General features: G+C 34.2%; 1 protein-coding gene across 9 annotated transcripts in view; it reads right to left on the reverse strand.

The window, feature by feature from the left end:
• The window catches only part of LOC107453633 (twitchin), a 264,438-nt gene that overhangs the window by 140,910 nt on the left and 99,776 nt on the right, over positions 1–23,752 (reverse strand). For all 9 annotated transcript variants that reach the window (XM_087158572.1, XM_087158571.1, XM_087158570.1 and 6 more), the window contains 12 exons: positions 22,358–22,663; positions 19,552–19,848; positions 17,607–17,888; positions 16,377–16,676; positions 14,688–14,981; positions 12,835–13,116; positions 11,797–12,096; positions 10,686–10,988; positions 7,584–7,859; positions 6,025–6,324; positions 4,256–4,558; positions 2,115–2,396 (listed from right to left, as the gene is read on the reverse strand). In XM_087158572.1, the coding sequence (XP_087014698.1) occupies positions 2,115–2,396; positions 4,256–4,558; positions 6,025–6,324; positions 7,584–7,859; positions 10,686–10,988; positions 11,797–12,096; positions 12,835–13,116; positions 14,688–14,981; positions 16,377–16,676; positions 17,607–17,888; positions 19,552–19,848; positions 22,358–22,663 (3,525 nt within the window). The remainder of the gene's footprint in view (positions 1–2,114; positions 2,397–4,255; positions 4,559–6,024; positions 6,325–7,583; positions 7,860–10,685; positions 10,989–11,796; positions 12,097–12,834; positions 13,117–14,687; positions 14,982–16,376; positions 16,677–17,606; positions 17,889–19,551; positions 19,849–22,357; positions 22,664–23,752) is intronic.

Here is a 23,752-nt window from a genome sequence, read left to right on the forward strand (position 1 = left end):
ATGGTAACAGGAGAGGGCATATTTCTAATAAAGGGTGCAATGAAGTCTGCCGATTGGTTGACTCACACTGACCTACAGGCCAAATTATGAGACGCACTATAGGATTCTATGTAAAATCTTGATTATTAGGTGATATTTATTGCTTTCACGCGACTGAAACCGGTTTGCACTTGCTTACGGTAGTGTATCAATGGGTTAAATGAGACGATAGGTAATATAAATTCGGCATTTAAATAAATGAAACGATGTATTATACAAATACGGAATATTTACTACATCAGGTATTATATTAGTATATTATAATAATCAGATCAAAATATTCGACGCTCTGTAGTTTTCATACAATGACATGTTTTGCACGAGGTTATAGGCAATACTTTTAGATGTAATGAGATTTTTCTACTTCCCATTTGTATTTATTTTTCAGGTATGGCATTAGAATGTTAATCAAATGAACATAAACAAAGTTTCAGTGGCGTCCAAACAATAATGCTGCATAGTATCAACTGATAATTAAGATTTTACATCAAATCTTATAGTTTGGGCAGGGACCGAGACAGAACTATTAATTCTTTTCCTTGAAAGTCACACATTTTTTTCCTGGTTCTCTTCTGCCTTTAAAGTAAGAGAATCATTTGAAGACACAATAATCTTCCTTCACAGAGTTTATTTTAAAACTATTATAAAATACTCTGCATCTGTTTTTTCCTTTTTTTTATTCAATCTGTTTTGGCCAAATTTAAAGTATGATTGTATGAAATTGAAATTAAGTTCAAAAAACGAATTTTTTTGTGCAGATCGTAAAAATTTCAAATTATTTTTGATATGTGTTAAATGAAGCTACATTTTTACAATAATAATCTGCCTGCGTCACAGAATTAAGTGAATTTTCGACGATAGTACTGACTACAGCATTCATAACTAATAGAAAGAGATCGCTTTTTTGTAGGCTCACTGTGATATACTTAGCCGTTCAAGGCTATGGGTACGAACTGTCGTTTCACGCATGCGCAACCGAATCTCTTCTTGCTCGGGTAGTTTCACCAGCTGTGGTATTGCGTTAAGACGCATCTTCCATATTCTAAATTAAGTGCTGTTCATTATTAATAAATGGTGCTTGTTAAACATAAGAGTGTTTACTTCTAAATTCCCATGTCGAGGAACAGCACGCACACTAGCGACGATTGGGTAAATTATAATGAATAAATGTGAAAAGTCAATCCTTCGTATCAAAACGAAACTGACTCGATTTAAGGTTGGAAGAGTGATTCAATAGCTTTTATTCGTGAAGACTGCTAAAGGTAGGACAATTCATGGAGTGCAGATTGATTTCGTCGGACCTCTATTTGAACGGATATTTCTACTCATTGTTGACGCCCATTCAAGATGCAAAACAGCCGTGCAGGACAGTACCCGACACTGGATATGGACTGCCTACAGTTTCCGACACGCAATTCTCTTTTCAAAAGTTCCAAACGTTTTTACGAAGCAAGGCCCTTCCAAACCATTTAGTAGAGCGCTACATACATACACTCTCCGTGCAGAAATCTGCTAGATATATCTAGCAAAATAGGCTCCCAATATGACCGAAGAGAACTAGAAGGGCTGGATTAAGAATAGCACGTATACTTTCCCAGATCGTATCTTTTACTAAAGTGGCTTTTATTCACTCGATGGAACAGTGATGTAGCTCAGTTGATGCGCAAGGTCCATTTTATAGAAGCACCAGCTGAGGACCAGAACTCGGATAAGACAGTTCGCAGTTTAGCAGTGAAACTCGGCACCGCTGATATTTCCCCTGCATCCACTGATCCCGGTGGAGATATCTAAAAATACTAGTTAAATTATCACAGAAAACTCACCAACCCTCTCCAACTTTTGACAAGAAGTACTCCATCTTCAATTTCTCAACCGAGAAGATCACAAAGGCTTAAGATACTTCATTTTGAAATTGCCATTTTTAGAGGAGACGAACAAACTATCATGTATCACTTATGCACAAACGAATCGGGAATTTCCCGTTCGTGAAGTTTCACTTCCTCATCAGCTAGTGTTGCGTTAAGATCTTCTAAATTAATTTAAACGTTTATTAATAAATTGTTAAATATACTCACCTAACACAGTGAGTTGAATGGTCGCTTCGTCACTTCCGACACTGTTTTCTGCTTTGATCTTATAAGTTCCGGAATCCCTTTTATCACAGTTAATGAAACAGAGTTTGGTGCGGTAGGGTTCGTTTTCAATATTAATCTTTCCTCCATCTTTCATCACAATATTACCCAACATCCAAATCTTTTTGGGTGGAGGTTCTCCAATCATTTTCACGTCAAGCTTCACACTCTGACTCGCGTGAATCGTCACATCCTTTATCGTATTTCTGTCAATCTTTGGACACACTGAAATGAAATGAAATACAATTATTTTAATTTCAATTTCCCCTCCTTAGGTTTGTAAACAAGACCCGCTCATTTCAGGGAAGCTTCTCTTCATTCTAGGACTAGAACTCAGAAAGAGATTATACCTTATTCCCTAAATCAGAACCAAAGAGTGATCCGACACCCCTACTTGAAATAGTTAGATCAGTCACTGATCCAGACAAATGGTCAGGGGAGTTCTTACTTTAGACAAATTATATCTCCTACACAGAAATCCAATTCTTCTAATAAAGTCAGGATGGTACGCATAACAGAAAACAAAGGAATTATTAATTAAGCATAACCGTTGCAGAGAAGATCTTTTTTTTTAAATTTCATAAAAATTTATTTTATATTTTTATTTGTTTTTAGAAAATATGAAGCTACAAAGAGAAAAATAATAAATTAAATTTTTAAGACAAATTTACAATATAAATATTGACTTCTAGATATTTAACCTTTACTTAAGAAGCAAAATAGAAAAAGATTTACAAAATGACACAGAATTTACTATCTGATGGAATACATTTAGGGTAAAGAAGGCACCGCAAAGAGTTTTATTTTCTTTCCCTCAAAAGAGCTCATTAAATATTTTCTCGCCTTATACAGAATGAAGAGCAGTTTGTTTTTTAAAACTTTGCATTATTAGAGTCATGGGGGCTCAGGGGATAGAGCGCTTGCCTTTCAATGAGGAGAACCGGGTTCGAATCCCAGGTATGGCTGGTTGATTCAAATTCCGACGACAGTGCTGACGTAAAATATTCTCAATGGTAGACGGATCATGAGGTTCTTTGCCGTCAAGCTAACCGCGTGTGGTTTTCATGGTTTCCCTCTCCTTGTAACACAAATGGTGGTTTGTTCCATCAAAAAGTCCTCCAGGGAGACATATTTCTCCCAATACTTGATCGAGGATGTCCCTTGTTTTCTGGATTGGGTTCAAAATTGTAAGACTATGGAGTTGAAGATTGGTTATCGTAAACCTAAAGTTGAGTCGGTTGTTCAACGATGGTTATAAAAACTTTGTATTAATTTACAGAAGTACTAAAGTTCATTTCAGGCATTAAAATTATACATTTTTTTGATGAAGGCAGATTATATGACAATCTTATTTTTCAAAATATGCATTTTTTTAAAATAAATTTTTGGGATTTTAAAAATAAGTTTCGTTAATAACAGGTGAAAAATGAGACTTCGAAAATTTTTATTTAAAAAAAATTAAGCTTTTTTTAAATCTCAGATATATTCCCCGCGTAGTTTTAATAACACTATAAACTACAAAAATTGAAATAATTTTTATCTTTTTGAACTACTCAATTTTTCATTCAATCACTCGGAATTTTGAAAAAAAGTATCAGACGCGATCTTCGCTGCCCCGCTAAGAGTCTCTAGAAATATTTTCGCGAATACTTTTAACCCAATTGGTTTATAAGGGAGTCTTCTTTAAGGTTGAGAGAAAAGTTTTAAGCATTTAAAGTTTTTAACATTAGCTTTAAACATTTCTCGAATCCCATCACTCTTAATTTATTAAAAAGAATTCAATTTTAAAGAAATTTCTATTGTCAAAAAGATATGATATCATTCCAAATATCCATCCCTTTTTTTCTTCCCTCTTTAGATAAAAAAAAAGTACTATTTTATTCTTTTTCTTTTCCACTTAGCATTACAAATTTTTTTAGCTCTAGCTCGTTTTAGAGATTTAAATTAGGAAAAATAAAACAATAAAAAAGTGAAACCCACCCGTCATCTTAGGATTTCTACTGGACTAAAAAACGGTCCATAAAACAAAATAAATAAATTGTTTCCAATACATTGTCTCGATTTTAAGAAATGAGTGAACTTACAGTATCGAATCTTAGCTGTAACAGGATCGCTTGCAATGCTGGCTTCACCTGGACCCGCTTTGTTTACAGCTCTCACCCTAAAATTATATTCCATTCCTTCTATTAAATCCGGAATTCTAGCCTCGCATGAATCCCCTATAATCTCTACAGCCCTCTGCCACTTGCTGCTGTACTTGTCTTTCTTTTCAATGACGTAACTCGTTATGGGAGAACCACCGTCACTCAGTGGTGCAGTCCATTGCAGGTCCACATGATGCTGATCCCAGTCCTTAGCGGTCGGCTTACCCGGCTGGCCCGGTTCATCTACACACAAATAATACATATTAAAAAATCTGAATACAAATAATTTCAAAGCTCATAAGAAAAAAATTTAACGACTTAATAAATGATCCTTGTTTTACGAAAATATTTTTTTTCTCTTAAAATAAAATTTTCCCATTCTGTAAATGAGTTTTTCATTCTAACTGTAAAAATTCACAGCAAACAGTTACGGTTTTGTCTCCCCTAGTCCTGTAGTCATAAAATCTTTTTCACCTAAGAATGCATTCTTTTTTCGTAATAAAATTTTATAGCATAATTTTTACAGTAATACTTATTTAATTACAATGATTGATTTTACAGTAAATATTATTCTATAGAAAATGACAGTATATCAAAATTTTGTTTCCAATGAAATGTGACATAAATTTCCCCATTAATTTTGTCACGTGAAGACTGATTTTAACTTTTTAACATAATGACTCATTTACTTATGCTCTTTTTTAGTTCTTAAACAGCACCGTTAAGCTCAATTAATTTTGATTATTTGCAATTAAGTTTATTTTTTACTGTTTTTGATCCCCGACACAGAGAAATATGTAAATAAGTATTAAAGTTCGCGTATCATTTTAACTTATAGAAATTTATAAGAATTTAAGTTCATTTATTTTTGGTGTAAAAAGAACCTTTACAAATAAATCATAACCGTACGAACACAATAAGTTTGATTTTAATGATTTTGTTTCATTTATCATGAAAAACAATTTCATTTCAGCATATGAACATTTTATTCTCCACGATACTAAACGATTAGGAAGAACTCCTATTTATATTCATTTTTGAGTGAATGATCTCGAAATACTAGACACTCTTAAATATTTAAAAACAAAAGTATGAAAAAACATCGAACACCTTCCCTGTTTGCGCTTTTATTCCACATTTTACTTGATTTCCACTTTGCAGTTTTCTTGAATTTTCGCTTATTAATGTTTTATTGCTTCATTCTTAATTTTTCACTTTTTTTGGAACTCCTCACACTATTGTTTGTTATATTATATGAAAGCACTATTCTAATTAATTTTTGCCTTTTTAATAATTATGCTTACAGTGGAATACCACTAATAAAATGGATGGAATACAGAAAGGAACTCATTTTTCATCTCTTTCAGCTAATAACTTAGTCTTGCACCATTATGAAAAAAATTACACTCCTAATAATAAATTAGTTTTTAGATTTACTGATGATTTAAATAGCTTTAAATTCCAAGATTTTACAATTGTATTAAATAATATTTACCCCGAGCAATTAATCTTTCTGTGATATCATGAGGATACTACTAATTTAATTTTTTTTGGATTTAGGTATCAAAAAATATGAAAATATCTGCTTTGTATGATTTGCATACGTTTTAGTTTCAATATAAATAAACTATTTACTTGGAATTTCAATGTATCTATTCAAATACCATTCTTAATCAAAAGTATATGTAGTAATGTTTATTTATGCTTACCAAATGGATTTTTAGCAGTGGTTGATTTTTCTGTTTCAAGAGCCTCTGAATCCCCCTCTGGATTGACAGCCTTCACTCGGAATTTGTAATCCTTTCCGGGAATGAGGCCTTCAATTTCTGCGCTCGGTTCCTTCGTTGTGGCGACCGGCAACCATCGTCCTGTTTCGGTGTCCATCTTTTCGACCACATACTGTTGGATGGGTTCTCCTCCATCATCTTCCGGTGGATCCCAAGCCAGCTTGCAACCCTCTGCGTGGACATCAGATACCTTCAGAGGACCTTTAGGTTTGCTTGGTTTACCTGTGGGGGTCAGAATTTCAAGAATGAGATTTTTTTCCTTTAACAAAAACTTAAGTAATGTTGTAGTTCATTCACGTCGCACTAGAGCTGCACGATGGGCTTTTGGCGACGGTCTGGGAAACATCCCTGAGAATGATCCGAAGACATGCCATCACCATTTTGATCCACTGTAGAGGGGATGGCACCCCCTCTTCAGCAGCCCAACGACCTGCACGCGAAGTCGAGCACTTTACTGTACGGTAGAACAGTTTCACGAGGAGCAATACCACACACCCTCGGTCCCAAAGCAGACAGATCCAAGTGGTCACCCACCCGCACACTAACCGCAGCCACTGATGCTTGACTTAGGTGATCTGCTGAGAACCGTGTCTTAACGATCAGTCCACTGCGGGACAAACTTAAGTAATGATATTACTACGGAACTCAGTTTCACTACAGCCCATAGAGGGCCTATTGTGCACTTCTCAATTTTCTTGGCCTTCGGGGTGCAAGAGCAGTTAAAACAAACGCGACCCAACGCAAAATGGTCAACTAAACGCTGAGCTACCGAGCATGCTTGATACTTATTTTACCGACCCCACTGACTTGAGGATCGAACTAAGGAACTGAATCACGACAGCGCGAATTCCCACCATTGAGTCACCGGAAGTCAAATAATGTTATTAAAAGTGACTAAATAGTTAAAAGGTTTCTTAATCATTAGAGAGAGAAGAATTATGAGTCAGTACTTTTGATCAGGTAGGACACTGGGTTTGATCCCAGCCGGCCGAAGACTCCACGTGTAGTAACTGATGCAATCTGTCGAGTCGTTTCCATAACAGATCATACCTTTAGGAGTTTCCTTGTCTTCAGGACTGGGTTCAAAATGACAAGGCTACGTGGCTGAACGTTAGAACAAAAATTGGATCTGCTGTTCAACGACGATTAAGAATTAAAAAAAAAAGAATTTTAAAAAGTCAGATACACACTACTGACAGATCGATTTTAAGAGGTGATTTGAGCGTACATGGAAGTGATATGACAACAGCTGTGTGCGTGACGTGAACAAGTGAAGGAGTATCTCTCCAATTTACAAAAGAATGATGCCTCAACTATTGAAATGGTGAAGAAAATATCCTACTCACTGGAATTATTGTACTACCGGAAGAGTTGGTAACATTTATAAATTATACAAAGAAAGGGAAAAGAATTGATTACATAAAAACACTTTATGAATGAATCAGGGAAAACTATCTTTAATATCTTTATATATTGCTTACCTATTACTGTCAACTCAAGAACGGCTTCATCTGTGCCGTTTATGTTCTTTGCTGTGATGGTGTACTTGTTCGTGTCTTTCCTTAATGCTTTCTTAATCATGAATTTTGTCTCATTCGCTGCAGTCTCGATTTGAATTCTATCCCCGAGTGGTTTACCACCCACTGTCCATTGAATGGTGGGGGTCGGCTCACCTTTCACGCCGATCTCCAATATGACTGCGTGACCACTCCTCACCGTTAGAGCCTTCAGATTCTTTCGGTCGATTTGAGGGGCCACTAATAAAAGAAGAGATCATTAGTTGTGCGTCCACTTAAGTGATTTGTGTTTTCGCATACACTATTTTAAAAGGGAGAATCACTTTTGATTTTATAGAAAAGTGATAGGAATATTGAAAACAACATTTCCTCATCAGTGAAGGCTTTCAATTACATATTGACCACAATCATGGAGTTAGTCAAAAAATAGTGGGGCCTCCCTGGCTGACCTCTACAAATAATACATGTTTTTAAAACTACATTGAAGTTTTAAAAATACACGAGAATCATATTTCATTTGCTTGATGGTTGAAAAAAATCGGTATATAGTTTGTCAACGGTAAAAACTCCCCCGGCCACTAAGTTTGAGGCCATCTGCTACTGAAGAAACAAGAATAGCGTATTTCAGGAAGGGTAGCTTCTCTTCACTCGGGCTAACACAAGTGACCAAAGAAAAAGATTCACGTTCTTTAGCCGACCCGATCCAATGCCTGTCCTTAACAGTGACCTCATACTCCTACTTGAAATAGTTATACCTCGTTACCATAGTCACCGCCACAGGTGAAGACGAAAGACTAGGGGAGCTCTTACTTTAGACAAACCATACTTATAGATTTGTTCACATTTTCTTGCATTGCCTATGAGAAAAATATGTTACTAAATAACCCTCAATTCCTGAAAAAAACTTGAAATGAGTTAATTTAATAGATAAAACCCTTTTACAACCTTCCAAAAGCCTCGCCAATGATTTTAATGAATTGCAAAATTTTACTTTAAACATATTTCATGAATGGTGGTTGCATGCTCTACACTCAAAGAATAATTTATTTCTTAAAAGCTGATTTCTCTCTTATTATTTTCGCATCACGGCCAACTACAATTTTTCGAGATATCGAGAAAGGGAAATCTTTGATTGGGAGTAGTGCAAACCTAATGACCTGCAGTATCTTCTAAATTTGCAGTAAGACGGCCAGTAAAACTATTTTTTGCACTACCCTCGTCATCTGTTAAACATCCATTAAAATTGTCCGCTTGTACTCTATTCTTCAAACCAAACTCCAGTAGATACAGCACTAATCAACATAATTTGTCAAACTCGGCCAAAAATTACAGTTTAATAAACTAAACAATCGTATCAAGGTAATTTTTTATAGAAAAAATAGGGGGGGGGCGAATGGGGTCAAACTAGGCTAAGTTGAAAAACCGCGGGAAAATATTTTAGGCTAAATATTCGTGGTAACAGCATGTGAGGCGTGGCATGGTCAGTAATAACTCCGCGGGCTTGTCCGCAAAGAAATTTGTAGCCCGAGGGGTTCGATCCCAGTCAAGGGTTAATTTCGAAAAAAATTTTACTTCATTTTATTTCTTTAAATTTCTTTTTCAATATTTTAACGTGAATAAAGTGTTCATCCAAAAATTATTATTTTTCTTTTGGAAAGAGCGAATAATAGCTAAAAAACTGATAAATTTCGCCTCCGACGCTACGCATACAAATCTCCCCTTAATATTAACTTATAGTTTTTAGACTAAAAGAATAAATAAATAAAATTATATGATTACTTTTCTATATACTCCATTTTAAAATAACTATTTTACTAGCAAGGTTTAACTTAATTATTTGATTCCTAATTCCTTAAAAACAATGAATGCTAATTTTCTTATTTAATGCAGAGATATAGTGAAGAAAATAATCGAAAGTTTAGAATCCCATTTATAAGTTAATAAGATTCAAAGCAGTTTATTTGTGGACAACGTGCCCCTTTCTAGCGAAAGACGGACACAAGACAAATAAGCTGATTGCTGACTCATGTATTTTTGTTGTCCTCAATAATAATTGAAGGGGGGAAGAACAATCCATGAAAGCTTAGTAAGAACGATTTTTAAGGAGTTTTCTACAGAACGGCTTATTTTCACTGTGTAATAACTGTCGGGGAGAAGCTATTTCCCCTCTCAAAATACACTATCTGGGTCCAAAAGTATCCGGACACTCAATGGGTATGGAGCGTCTTGAGGCACGTCGTAATGTGATGTTGAGACGTCCCCCGTTTTGCATCGATGTCTGGGAAATCTTTCCACCAGTTTTTGATAGGATTTCTATCACAACTTGCAGCGAGGATTTGGCTGGATACGTTATCGGAGCTCTCATTCGTCACAAATGTATTCTATGGGATGGAGGCTCTGGGAAAGTCAGTTCAGTTTCTGAACACAGACAAACCGCGTCTGTTGAGCTCAGGGGATAGAGCGTTCGCCTTTCAATGAAGTGAACCGGGTTCGAATCCCACCGACGGCGGGTCGATACGAATCCAGCTCGCACCGACCACAGTGCAGACGTGAAATATCCTCTATGGTAGACGGATCACGGGTTAGAATCCCCCTTGCCGTCAGGCTAACCGTGGGAGGTTCTCATGGTCTTCCTCTCCATTTCACGCAAATGCGATATCAAAAATTCCTCCACAAATGTCAATGTCTCCCTATACTTGATCCAAAAGTTCCCTTGTCTTCTGGATTGGATTCAAAATGACCAGGCTACGAACATGAGTGGTCGTAAACCCATAAAATTGTGTTCATCGACGGATAATAAACTAAACCACGTCTGTGTAAGTTTCCATGCGTGAATGGAGCAGCTGGAAGAGAAGTGGGTCGAAATATTGTCATAGAGTTTGGAGTGTAGCATTGTCCAGAGAGTCCACACACATCTCAGAGTTCCAATCACAGGAACTAACGGACCCAAGCCGAACCACTAGAAACACCTCCACACAATTATGCCTCCATCTTAACCAGATAGTTTTGGACAGACAGTGAATAACAGATTTTAAAAAAAAGTAGTATTTTTAAGATATAACTCACAGTTTTTGGGTTTTGCAATCACGGGTCTCGATCCTTCACTGGGTTCGCTCAGTCCACCCTTGTTGACCGCGATCACTCGGAACTCATACTCTTCACCTTCCTCCAGATCCCCGACAGTCGCGTTCGTTTTGTCACCGGGGATCTCTTTCGCCTTCTGCCACTTGTGGCATCCCTTCTTCTTCTTTTCCACTATATACTTTGAGATGGGAGATCCACCGTCACTCGAGGGAGGTGACCACTGCAGATCGACGTGGTCCACATCCCAGTCGGTTGGCTCAGGTCGTCCTGGTTTAGAGGGCTCATCTAATTTAAAAAAAAAACATTTTTAAATGAATACGTTATAATAACCGTGATTGACATTTTGTAAACGTAATTCATGTTAACTTGTATTATTCACTAATAGATGTTTATGAAAACTTTTGAAAACCCTTTGCATCCCCCCCGTGGGTTTTTTCCTATTCTATTTCAAATCTATTTTCTTTGCAATGATCAAATCAAATTTTACATTTAAATCATCCCCTCGATGTTTTATAAATCTCATCATTATTTATCTTATTAATATCAAATAATACTTGGAAAAAATACGAATCAATACATCTGAACTGAACAAAAACATGCACAAAACTGATACCGACAGAAATAATAAAGCTGAACATAATAAAAATTTAACTAACATATTTTAAATTTACTTTCATAAAATTTAACTAACGAAAAAACGTTTTTTTTAAAAAAAAATTCCTACAATCAGTTTACACTCTCTCTATATATATTACATTTTCAATCTTTTTATTCATAGAATCAACTTCAACTTCAACTTGTAGAGGATGACAATCGATATTAATACAGCTTTTTCAACAATTAATTCATTCATTAAATTTATTTCAGTTTTATATGAGAGAAGAAAATTGTAATTATTTAAAAAAAAAAGTCAACTACAAATGTAATTTTTCTTTGTGGATCTAAGTAGAAATCGACTTTTTTTTTTATCTGACTTGTTTTCTTTCTAAATGAATGATCTCCTTTTTTCCTCTAAAATTTATTTCAGTTTACTCTCAAATTTTTAAAAACAAAATGTCTCTTCGTTAACAGAAATGTGTCGAAAGATATTTACCAAATGGATTTTTGGCTAATGTAGAGTCTTCCGTTTCCAGTTCTTCAGAATCCCCTTCCTTGTTGACAGCCCGAACACGGAATTTGTATTTCTTTCCGGGTTGAAGATTGGTGAGATCGCATTTGGGAGTCTGTGATTTACCAGCCGGTACCCAAACACCCGTATCCTCATCCATTTTCTCCACTTCATAATATTCGATGGGTGAACCACCATCGTCTTCTGGTTCACTCCACTTCAATGTGCAACCCTCTTTGTGGACGTCAGAAACATCGAGGGGTCCTTTGGGCTTGCTTGGCTTGCCTGAAATATAAACGGTTGAATACAAAATATATTCTTATTAGTCTTATTAGCTCCTTTTCCCTCCATGACTCTCTGCATAATTAAAAGTAACGGAATCAAATTCATAACTATTAGAAATATGGATTCTAATAATCACTGCACTTTTGTAAAGGTTTCTTGCTTTAAAGGGGGAAAGAAACAGAGCATATCTTAACTTCAGAATAAAATCAGACGAATTCTGTATTTAAAACCGAATAAAAAGTATCATTGAAATTAAACTTCCTTTAACGTTTAATTAAAATATAAACAAGAAGAAAAAAATTGTATTAAGTTCATAAAAGAAACTATGCTTTCCAAATACGCTTTACAGAGATAATATAAAATTTTTTAGTCGATCGTTGAAAAGGAACAAAAAGTATGATAAAAATTTTAAAAAAATGTCAGAAGGAGCAAAAAGATAACAAATAGTATATAAACTAATGCGCTATAAAAAATATTAATTAATATAAAGGTGGATATTGCTGCAATCACAAGTAGCAAGTCTACTGTTCAACGGGGAAATCCATCGAAGTGGGTGTTTCTGTCATGGTAGGCGTGTTCACATCACGTCCGGGTCACCAATGTGAGGCGAGTGCTCTCAACACTATCAACCTTCATCTTTGAAACAAGGTTCTTTCAATGTGTTTTAAAATTACTCTAAGAAACCAGTTAAGTTTTGGGGAATTTGTTTGTAAAAAGATAAGCAAAACAATGGAATACCTAGAACAAAGATCTCAACTTGTGCTTCGTCTGTTCCGACTTTATTGGTGGCAACGATGGTGTATAATCCACTCTCTTTCCTCGTCGCCCTCAACAAGTAGAACTTTGTGTTATAATCAGCGTTGTCTATGCGTATCGTGTCTGACGTCTGCACTTCTACGTCATTCAACTTCCACGTCACTTGTGGGGGTGGCTCTCCGATCACATTCACGTCTAAGTTAACAGTCTGACCAATTTTTATAGCCATGTTCCTTAAATTGGCTCGATCAATTCGTGGCTTCACTAGATAAAAACAACAAAATCAACATTTGAAAGTGATGGATGTATTAATTTAGAAAAAAAATTATCCATTTATTTCATTTTTAAATATTTTCAAGAGTTTTTTTTTTCTTTGTTTTTTTTCCACTTTGTATATGCATTAAGTTTATGATATAAGTGAAGCGAAATAAAACTCGCTAATAAAGATTGCTTTCTCTATTAGGTTTTTGAAAACAAAAACCTTAAAATTTATGAAACAAAAGAAATTGTTACAGTATTTAAATATATATATATATATATATATATATAGTGGAGCATCGTTTATACGACGTTTTAGTGTGGTCCCAAATCATTCCTATTCATTTTAATGTAAAAATATATCGTTTATACGACGCACAGAATCGTTTTTTTATTTTTTCTTGTGTATTTTAAAAAAGGGCGGCATTTGCCAACATGAATGATACAGAAAAGGGTGCCAACAAGAATGCTTGGATGACGACCGTAATTTTTACTAGATGACTGAAAAAACTAGACAATATTATGAAGAGGCAAAAACGAAAAACTTTGCTATTCATCGACCAATGTCCAGCGCACCCATCGATACTAATTATTTTGGAAAATGTAAAAGCTCTCTTTTTTCCAGCAAATTGCACAAGTGCGCTTCAGCCATTAGATTTGGCCGCGATTAGAAATCTAAAATTGCATCATAGAAAGCAGTAAGTTCAACTCGCTATTCAAAGCATTGTAGAGACTAATAGCAGGAAAATATAATTAAAGGTAACATACATTCAAACTGCTCACTGCAATTTTTCTTCTTTGGTTATTTGTTTGTTTTGCTTTGTCTAATTTAGAAATTTATGTAAATCAACACGTTAAACATTAAAATTAACTTAAAACAGAGTTAGTTTCAGTTTTAGAAGTAAAAATCGATTATACGACGTTATCGTTTATACGACGTTTTTCGGTGGTCCCTTCGGCGTCGTATAAACGATGCTCCACTGTATATATATATATATATATATATATATATTCGAAGCCACTGCTATAAGTAACTGCTATCTCTGAATTATGCTGTAATTCAGAATTACAGAATTGGAATCTGCATAATGCTGTATTATGTTTAACTGCTATCTCTGAAAGTTATTTTATAGAAAGCAGTAAGGTCCCTTTTTGTTTGTATTTCAAACGCGAAAGAAACTCAATCCGAATGAACGGATTTTATGAGTGGCCATTAAACTTTTTTTTCTTGTTGAAAATGTATGTAGCATGATAGTGTAACACTGGATAATGTTTTGCTCTATTCTCACTTTTCATGCAGATTTCTTTTATGGCTAAGATTAATAGAATAAATAACCAAATACTACTTTAAAAGATAAAGGTGTATCCAATGCTATTTTAAATATGCCTAGTGTTTATGAATTTAAAACTTGTTTTGAGTTGTTTAAGTCTTTTAAAAGATGATTTTTTATTTAACAAACTTTCCGTATAACGAACTACATAGGGATGTAGCGTCTTCGTTAAATAGAGGTCTGACTGTATGTATAACGCTTACTGCTAAATGAAATTGTTAGTGACACAGAATAAGAAGTACTTACAGAATTTAGGCTTAGCGAGGTGTGGAAGGGTGGCTTCGCTGGGGTCCCCGGGTCCAGCTTTGTTGACGGCTCTGACCCTGAATTCATACTTCTCACCAGGAACAAGACCCGTGACTTTTCCTCCTGGGCCCATCGTTTCAGCAGCTTTTGTCCATTCTCCTCCGGGTCCCTTCTTCTCGATGATGTACCCCGTGATGGGAGCGTTCCCGTCTTTGCTCGGTTTATCCCATTTCAGTTCCACAAAGTCCTTATCGTAATCAACAATCTCCGGTTCACCCGGACATCCGGGCTTTTCTGCAGAAATTCAAAGAAACAACTAAAAGTGAGAACATTTTTGACCCCTTCGAACCCAGAGCAGGGGAAGAAGGGAGTGAGAATTGCCTCAGTGATCTTGAGCCGCATAACGTTAGTCGTTAACAGAGAATCACGTTTATCTAATCACATTCCTGAAGGGGTTTCTGGCTACATAATTTTAAAGGCATTTTTTTTTCTTTGGGAATTTTTTTTGACCACCTATATCTCACTACATCTTATCTAAAATCCCATAAAAAAATGCTTAAAATCTTTTTAGTTTCGCTTAATTTTTTTCAAAGTTTTTTTCCCCTCTTTTTTTAAACATATTACTAGAAAGTATTCATCTAAAAGAGCAACCTTAAACATTTAATAATGTTTAAATTGATCAATGAGCTTGTTTGTTTTATTGTTTTGATTAACTCCAATTTTCCAAAAATGATTTTCTTTCAAAAAAAAAGTTTCCAAAAGAAAAAACAAATCTTGTAGAATGTATTGTATAAATATAAAAATTTTCACTAACGAAATAAGACTTTTGTATCTTTTCAGTACTCTTAGAGATAGATTTTATTGGGTACATTAAGCTCCATATAACAAGAAAAGGACCAGTTAATACATAAAGCAATCAGCAAGATAACAAGTTAGAAATAAACTTTGTAAGAGGAACGCAATGTAGCTTATATTTATGAATGGATAATGTAAGATAAGGGGCAGAATATATATATTTCATTGAAAACCTACATGTAAAGATTTTTTCTAAGATGTGAAATTTAAGTCCTTAAAAATGTACTTTATCTTTACCGTTAGACATGCATTTACTTTCTTCAGAAGAGAAAAATATTATTAATGACTGGGGGGGGGGGAATAAACAGTTTTCTGTGATTCTATGAATCAGTAGATAAAGTGTGTTTTCAGGAGAAAACATTTTAGCCTAAACATCTGTTTCTATTCTAAGTCTTATTAGAATAAGCATTATTTTTTCCGTATGGCATTGGTTTTCTTACCAAGTATTCTGCCCTTTGTGCCACATAATAAATAAAAGAAGTCAAATATAATTATGCCATTATTGAGGGCTATCTTCTTCATCAATTCAACAATAAAATAATAATTAGTTTGAACTTGAACAACGACCGAGGAATTAATATCCTGTGGTGTAAATCGTTTAAAAGTGAATTTGTTTTCGTCCATCTGAATATGAAAACCAACTAAAAATCTATTTCCTTACAAAAGAAAAATTTCATGAAAAAGTGGTGTGTTATATCACAACAAAACGGTTCTGATAATTGATTACGAATTTTCTGTTCTTCTCCTTGAGTGGCAACTAGGCAGGGGAGTTTTAAGGTCCTCGAAACTTTCAGCCATATGGAATAAAAAAATAAAAAGAATAATAAAACTTACCAAACGGATTTTTGGCGAGTGTGGTTCTGTCTGTCTCGAGTGGGTCAGATTCCCCTTCGTTGTTTATAGCCTTCACCCGGAAATGGTATTTTTTACCCTGATCAAGACCCTTCACTTCAATAGACGGGCTGTCCACTTTACCCACTGGACTCCATCGACCCGTGAGCACGTCCATTTTTTCAACCTGATAACCTTGAAGGGGAGTTCCACCGTCATCTTTCGGAGGTTGCCACTGCAACTTACAACCTTTGGCATGGACATCCGTAATTTCCATAGGACCTTCCGGTTTGGCCGGTTTCGCTGCAAAACAAGCGACATTAAAAGGATGATATACTTTGCATTACGTACAAAAAATAGAGCACAAAAAGGAACCTATTATAGTTCTCTATACAAGAACCTTTCTAAACGTCCATGAAAAACGATGGAAAAGATGTAAAGTGGTTTAACCAATAGGGAGCACGAGATAATAAAACGGAAAAGTCAGGGTGCAAAATATTAAATTTTTCTTCTTCTTCGTCAGCGCATTGCAGGCCTTGCCTGCTTCAGTAGCTGACAAACGCCAGTGCCTCCTATCCATGGCAACTCCCTTCCAATTTCTAACCTTCAGGGTTTTCAAATCATTTTCGATGTCGTTGAGCCATTTAGTAGGGGATCTGCTATGGCGCTATTTTCAGAGCTTCTCCATAGATATCCAAATATAAAATATTAAATTAGAATTTATATTCCCAAACATTGGGGAGATAAACAACTAAAATGATAATTAACTCAATGAATCACTTTTCATTTTAGGATGTAGCTAAGTTAATCCAGCCTAAGTCTAAACGCAACTATTTGCTTCATCATAATATTTGCTCTAAATATAAAAAAAAAACTTTTTCAGAAGTTTGTGAATAAGTTTCTTCTTGAGCAAAGCAGAGCCTTTACGTTATGCCTTCGGTGATCACCTCACTATGAGACCCACATTTACATTGAAAACGAAAAAGTAAAGAGGCTGCGCCCCATTCTAAATATGTTTTATTGTTTTTTTTTTTTTTAAATACGGAAAGATCCCCAGAAATCTAGCTTGATAGATAAAGAGCAGTATTGGATGAAAAACTTTCAATACTATTCTTCATCTACCTACCTTTCAAACTGTCCTCTGTTCCTATTAGTTAAATCACTTTACGCACGTTTTTTTATTTGTTTTTTTGCTTCAGTCATTTAGTAATTTAAGAGAAAGAAGACACTCACACAGGACATTGATATTGATAACGGCTTCATCTCGACCATTTTTGTTAACTGCCCTGATCACATATTTTCCCGTATATCTTCGAGTGATGCCCGTGAATTTCAGGTGTGTCGCGTAATCTTCATTATGGTATTGAATGACGTCATCAGGTTCGACGGCCTTCTCTCCGTGGTTCCAGGTGATGGTGGGGGCGGGCTCCCCTTCCACCTCAACGTCCAGTTTGATGGTGTGGCCAGATTTAATTGTTATATCCTGTAGATTAGTCCTGTTTATCTTTGGAGCCACTGAAAAAAAGAGAACAATAATTCATTTTAAAACCTCCAACAACTCTGAACACTCAAAAGACATTTTTTTAAACTTGTAATGAATGACACTGGATGTTAATACAGTTTTTTTATTTCAAATATTAATTCATTCATTCAATAGGGATGAACGAAATCGAATATTTGGATGGGTTAAGAGTTAGTCATTGTAATAAATTTTACTATAAACGATTCAGTTTTTCACGTATTTTAAAAATAACATCGATGATCATTTCTAATTTATTTGAACAAAAAAAAATAGTTCATGGCTCACATTTAAATATTTAATTATTTTATATTCACTGTGTCGGATAAATTTAATAAAGAAAATTGCGTGGTTGCACGACTGGTCCACGTCACCAAATGTATGCTTTTGTAGTCAGTGATGGGCATCATTCACGAAAATTTTATTCATGACTAAATTTATTCAGAATGATTATTCATATGAAAATTTAGTCATTATTCATCATTCATTATGCAAATGTATAAAAAATTTTGAATAATGATTGATGAATAAACTCATTAGTCATGACTAATTTTTCTGAATAAAATTTTGAATAACCAGCAAAAAATGCAATCGATATGTCTGTCTATAACGAGATGCAAAACATCGTTTGCTCTAAAACGTCTTATTTTAGGAATTAAACTATAAAACTAAGACAAGTAGGACTATTTATTTTTATGTTATTTTAACTTACTCCAGCGTAACATACTTAGTTGTGCTAAAAAGTAGGTTTATAACAGTTTAGTTACTTAAGTTCATTTTAAAATTTTGTTCTAAAATCTATAAAACGCAATTTTTTATAGTTTTTGAAAGCAAACGATAATATTATTTTAAATTTTTAAATAAAATTTTAACTTTATGATTAACTTCTTTAAATATCTAAATTGTTTAAATATTTAAATTCTTATGCAAAAAAATATTATCATACATGTTCTGGTGGCATTTAACATGTTTTTTTTTTAATTTTTATTTTTGTATTTTTTAGCATCCATAATGTCTAAGGAAGTTGTCTTCGTAAGATAAGATGCTTGTTCTTCCTTGGATCAGAAAATTAGGACTTATTTTTGAAAAAAAAAGGAACGATTTTTTAAATATTTCCCTATATTCAGATACAATCCATTATCCATTATTTATTTAATAGTTTGTTTACTTTAGTGAAATTATTGAAAAGAAATTCCTGGTAAAATAAAATTCTTTTTTTCATAAAAAAAATATATATTTTTAATAGAGCTTTATAATTTTCTAACTATAACATATTAAATAAATAAGGAAATAAAAAGGCATAAGCATATACAAATTAAAATAAAATAAACAAATTCATGAATGGTTTTTGCTCTTTTGTCTATTTTTAATCTCTGTCTATCATTTTCAAATTATTTTTACTTTTCATTTCTATGTCAGATTGTATTTTAAAACAGTCATTACTGAATGGGTTTGCCTCACCAGAAGGTTCATACTTACTGTATTTCTCTTTTACTATTAAAAAACTCTTTTGATTTTGTAAATGTTACTTTCTATTCAATGATAACCAAATGAATTTCTAAAAATGAAATTTTTATAAAAAAAATGATTATAGTGTTGAAGAGCAATGTGACATGATCATCGACAATCGATTATGAAGAAATGATTGAAGAGGCTTACGGTTTCGGGCTTTTGCCAGATGTGGTCTGGTGGGTTCACTGGGTTGTCCTTCACCCGCTTTATTGACAGCCTTCACCCTGAATTCGTATTGGTGACCTTTCACGAGACCCGTGACTTTACCCTCGGGTCCGTGTGTTTCGGTGCACACATCCCAGGCAGCTGCAAACCTCTCTTTCTTCTCAATGATGTAACCGGTGATGGGGGCTCCTCCATCATTCTTGGGTGGATGCCACTTCAGGTCAACCATCGTCTCATCCCAATCAACGATTTCAGGGGTTCCGGGAGCTCCTGCCGATTCTGCAACAAAATCACAATACTTATTTATTTAATTACCCACAAGTCAATATTTTTGATGATTTATGTTGGTCCCATTAATGGTGGTTCGATATCATTGGAAGGTCGCCATCATCCAACATTTATCCATTCATGGTTTTTGATACACACTTTCATCATTACTTTAATACATGGTGAAAGAGAAGTTTGATTCTGATGGACCCACAATCCATGATGGTTCCAACTATACATTTCCACGAAGGTTTAATGGAAATTCTTGCTGGTTCTGAGGAATATGCCAGCGAAACAGATTGGCCCATCAAAAATCAGTCTAAATTCCTTGCATTGTGGTTCATAGGGTGGTTTATGATCGTTCCAACATTGGATTTCCTAAAAACAATGATGGAAATTTCTGATGGTTTAACATGAACAAACCATCGAAACAAACAGCTATCCTTAAGTTGGACCATCATAAATCAGTCCGAATTTCTACATGGGGGTGATGGTTACTTATGTTGGTTACCATTAAAAATATAATGGTTCATCATGGAATTATGGATGGTTAATATCAAGATGAGTCCATCCATGAAAAACCATCAAAAATTTTGATTTGAGTCGTACAGTGTATTCATCTTGCATACAATATAATAGAATTCCATGTTTTTCTACTTTTAAAGCCTTTTAATTTGCGTTAAGAACAATGCTTTTTATAATAGCTAAGACCGGATATTATAGTTCATGATTCAGAGCATAAAAACCTATTTGTTTTTTAAGATCTCGTTAAATGGATTTTTCTCAGAAACTGGCTTCTCCAGTTTTTATTTTATTTTTACGAAATAGCTTACCAATCATACATCAAAACAAAACAAATTCACGTCATTCACGTTGCAAATTATTGACTCATTCCAATTATTGAATTTATCTAATCATTGACTTTTGCAAATTATTGATTTATTCTAAAAAATAATTCATTCCTAGTGCACAGTTTGAACACTTTAGAAGTAAAAAAATGTCTACCCAGATTTAACCCTCCAAACGTTAAGCCCCCGGATAATATTTTCCTGCTACTCACCCATTGAATAGCTATCTTTTGAAACAGGAAAGCTACCACCTAAAAGTTCGGAAAAAAAACTAGCCCTCAGGGAGTTAAAGCAATCAATTATTTGAAATATCACTGTAAAAATCGTTATAATAATTGTATGTTATTATTATTCATAAATTTACTAAACGCTTCTTTGTAAAATAAACTTATATTTTTACCATGTGCAAATAAAATAGGGACAATACCATGGCTAGAAATCTGAGCAAAGCGAGCAAATCATGATTTTTTAAATAAATGCTAAATTTCTAAAATCATTGAAATGGCATAATTTAATATCAACCTTATTCATTTTATTTCATAACCGTCATTGAACAGCCGACCCAATTTTTGAGCTTACGACTACTAATATTCTACTCCGTAGTCACGTCATTTTGAACCCACTCCAGAAGACAAGGGCTGGATCAAGTATTGGGAGAAATTCGCCATCCTGGTGGAACTAACCGCATTTGCGCTACATGGAAAAGAAGACCACGAGAACCTCCTATCGTTAGCTGTACGGCAAGGGAACTGTAACCCATGATCCGTCTACAACTCACGATATTTCACGTCAGCACTGGGGTCGGTGCAAGCCGGATACGGAATTCGTATCGACCCGCCATTGCCGGGATTCGAACCGGGTTCACCTCTTTGAAAGGGGAACGCTCTATCCCCTGATCCATCGCCGCTCAACCGTATTCATTGCAAGCTTTAAATTATCCAGTATAATATTATTGCCTTGCGCACATCCATTTCAAGACCAATTCAATGTAACTAACAAATCAAACGCTCTTCAGTACTGCAGTAAGAACCCACCATAAGGGATCCCTCTATTTACGCTTCTATTTTCTTATTTTGTAATCTAGCAAACTTATGGCGAAAATATTTAAAACATATATTTTTAACTTATAGTACAACAAATAAATGTAAAAGGAACAAAAAGAAAAAATAGAAAAATGAAGAAAATTTTTAAAAAACAAAGTTTTCTGAGTACTTCTCACACTATTGTATTGATATATTTCGTTTCGGCTATATTGATACAATATTAGAAAGCACTCTTTTTTGCGGATATAATCGTGTGAGCTGATTATATCTTTTCCCCCCGGAATTTCATAACTTTATATATATATATATATATATATATACATATATACATATATACATACATATATATATATATATATATGTTCAAAATGAAGGATAAAACAAAGAAAAATTATAGACATATGGAAAAAAAAAAGGGGAGGGGGAATTGTTTTTCTTAATTTTCTTCGTGTTTTCTTGTATTTACTTATTTATTATTATTTATATATATATATATATATATATATATATATATATATATATATATATATATATATATATATATATATATATATATGCGTGTGTGTGTGTAAGGTTGATATTTGAGAGTTTTCAATAAAATATAGGTATAGTGATTGAAAAGGAAGTTACCAAAAGGATTTTTGGCCAGAGTGGAACTATCTGTAACGAGTGGTTCGGATTCTCCTTCAGCGTTGACAGCCTTCACTCTGAATTGGTATTCCTTTCCGGGTATGAGTCCCGGTACATCCATTTCTGTCTTGTCACTCTCGGCTCTGCCCACCGGTATCCAATTGCCCGATGCAGCATCCATTTTCTCTACCTGGTAATGGTTGATGGGCTTGCCCCCATCATCCTCCGGTGCCTGCCACTTCAACTTGCAACCTTTTGCATGGACGTTGCTCACTTCAAGGGGACCTTTGGGTTTAGATGGAGCTCCTACAAATACACCATTTCTTTTTAAACAAACAAGTATTTACACAAGTGATTAGACAGATTCTATGTAAAATCTCAATCAATTCTGTACAGCTTTATTGTTTATGCGAGACAGGTTTCTACTTGATTACGTTTGTGTATCAATGGATTCAATGTGACGGTATATTATATAAATTTAGACGACATTAGACGATAGATTATATAAATATAGAATATTTATTATATTAGAATAATTAGACCCATTTAATAGGCGCATTGTAGTTTTTTAATAATGGCATGTTTTGCGAGCGTTTATATACAATATTTTTATAGTTAAACATACAAGTAATGGGTTTTTATTCGGGGGATTTTTCATATACCTGCTATTTGAGTTTATTTTTGACGTATTGCATTACAATATTACACTGATAAGCGAACGTAAGCAAGAGCAAAGTCTCGTAAAAACAATAAAACTGTATAGATATCACCTGATAGTTAAGATTTTTCATAGAATCTTATAGTGCGTCTCATAATTTGGCAATGCACTGTATATATTTAAAATGGTACAGTCAAAAATCAGGACACTATGTAATAAACTCATGTTTCTCAAGTGTCTCTTACATAGGATATTATGGGTATTCATGGTGAATGTGTTATTACAATGTTTTGTACAACGTGTGGTTACATTTAAAAAGAGAAAAAATGATGTGCTAATTATCTCAATGGCACCTTTCATTAGTAAAAAATCGATCATTGAACTGTAAATTTTTGCTCTATTATTAATTATGAGTGAATTTTATTTTTAAGAGTATTTCGCCAAAATGAAAGAAATTACAATTGTCACAAACTTTTTTTAAGTTAAAGGAACACACCAATCGAAAACAACAATAAGCAATGGGTTTTAAAAGAAAGAAATATAATTTATATTTAATGGCTCAGTACAAGAACTGAAATATAGTATAACATCCCAATAAATGAGCCTTTACATTTATTGGATGCGTATAATGAGTCAATTTTATAAACGGACTTTTGCGTAGTTTTATTTAACTTTTTTAAACCTGAGATTTAACTGATGTTAAATTATAAAAGTGTGTGCTCACATATATAATTTAT

This window comes from Parasteatoda tepidariorum, chromosome 3 (assembly GCF_982258835.1).
Source record: "Parasteatoda tepidariorum strain Cologne lab strain chromosome 3, Ptep-v5.0, whole genome shotgun sequence".
NCBI lineage: Eukaryota > Metazoa > Arthropoda > Arachnida > Araneae > Theridiidae > Parasteatoda > Parasteatoda tepidariorum.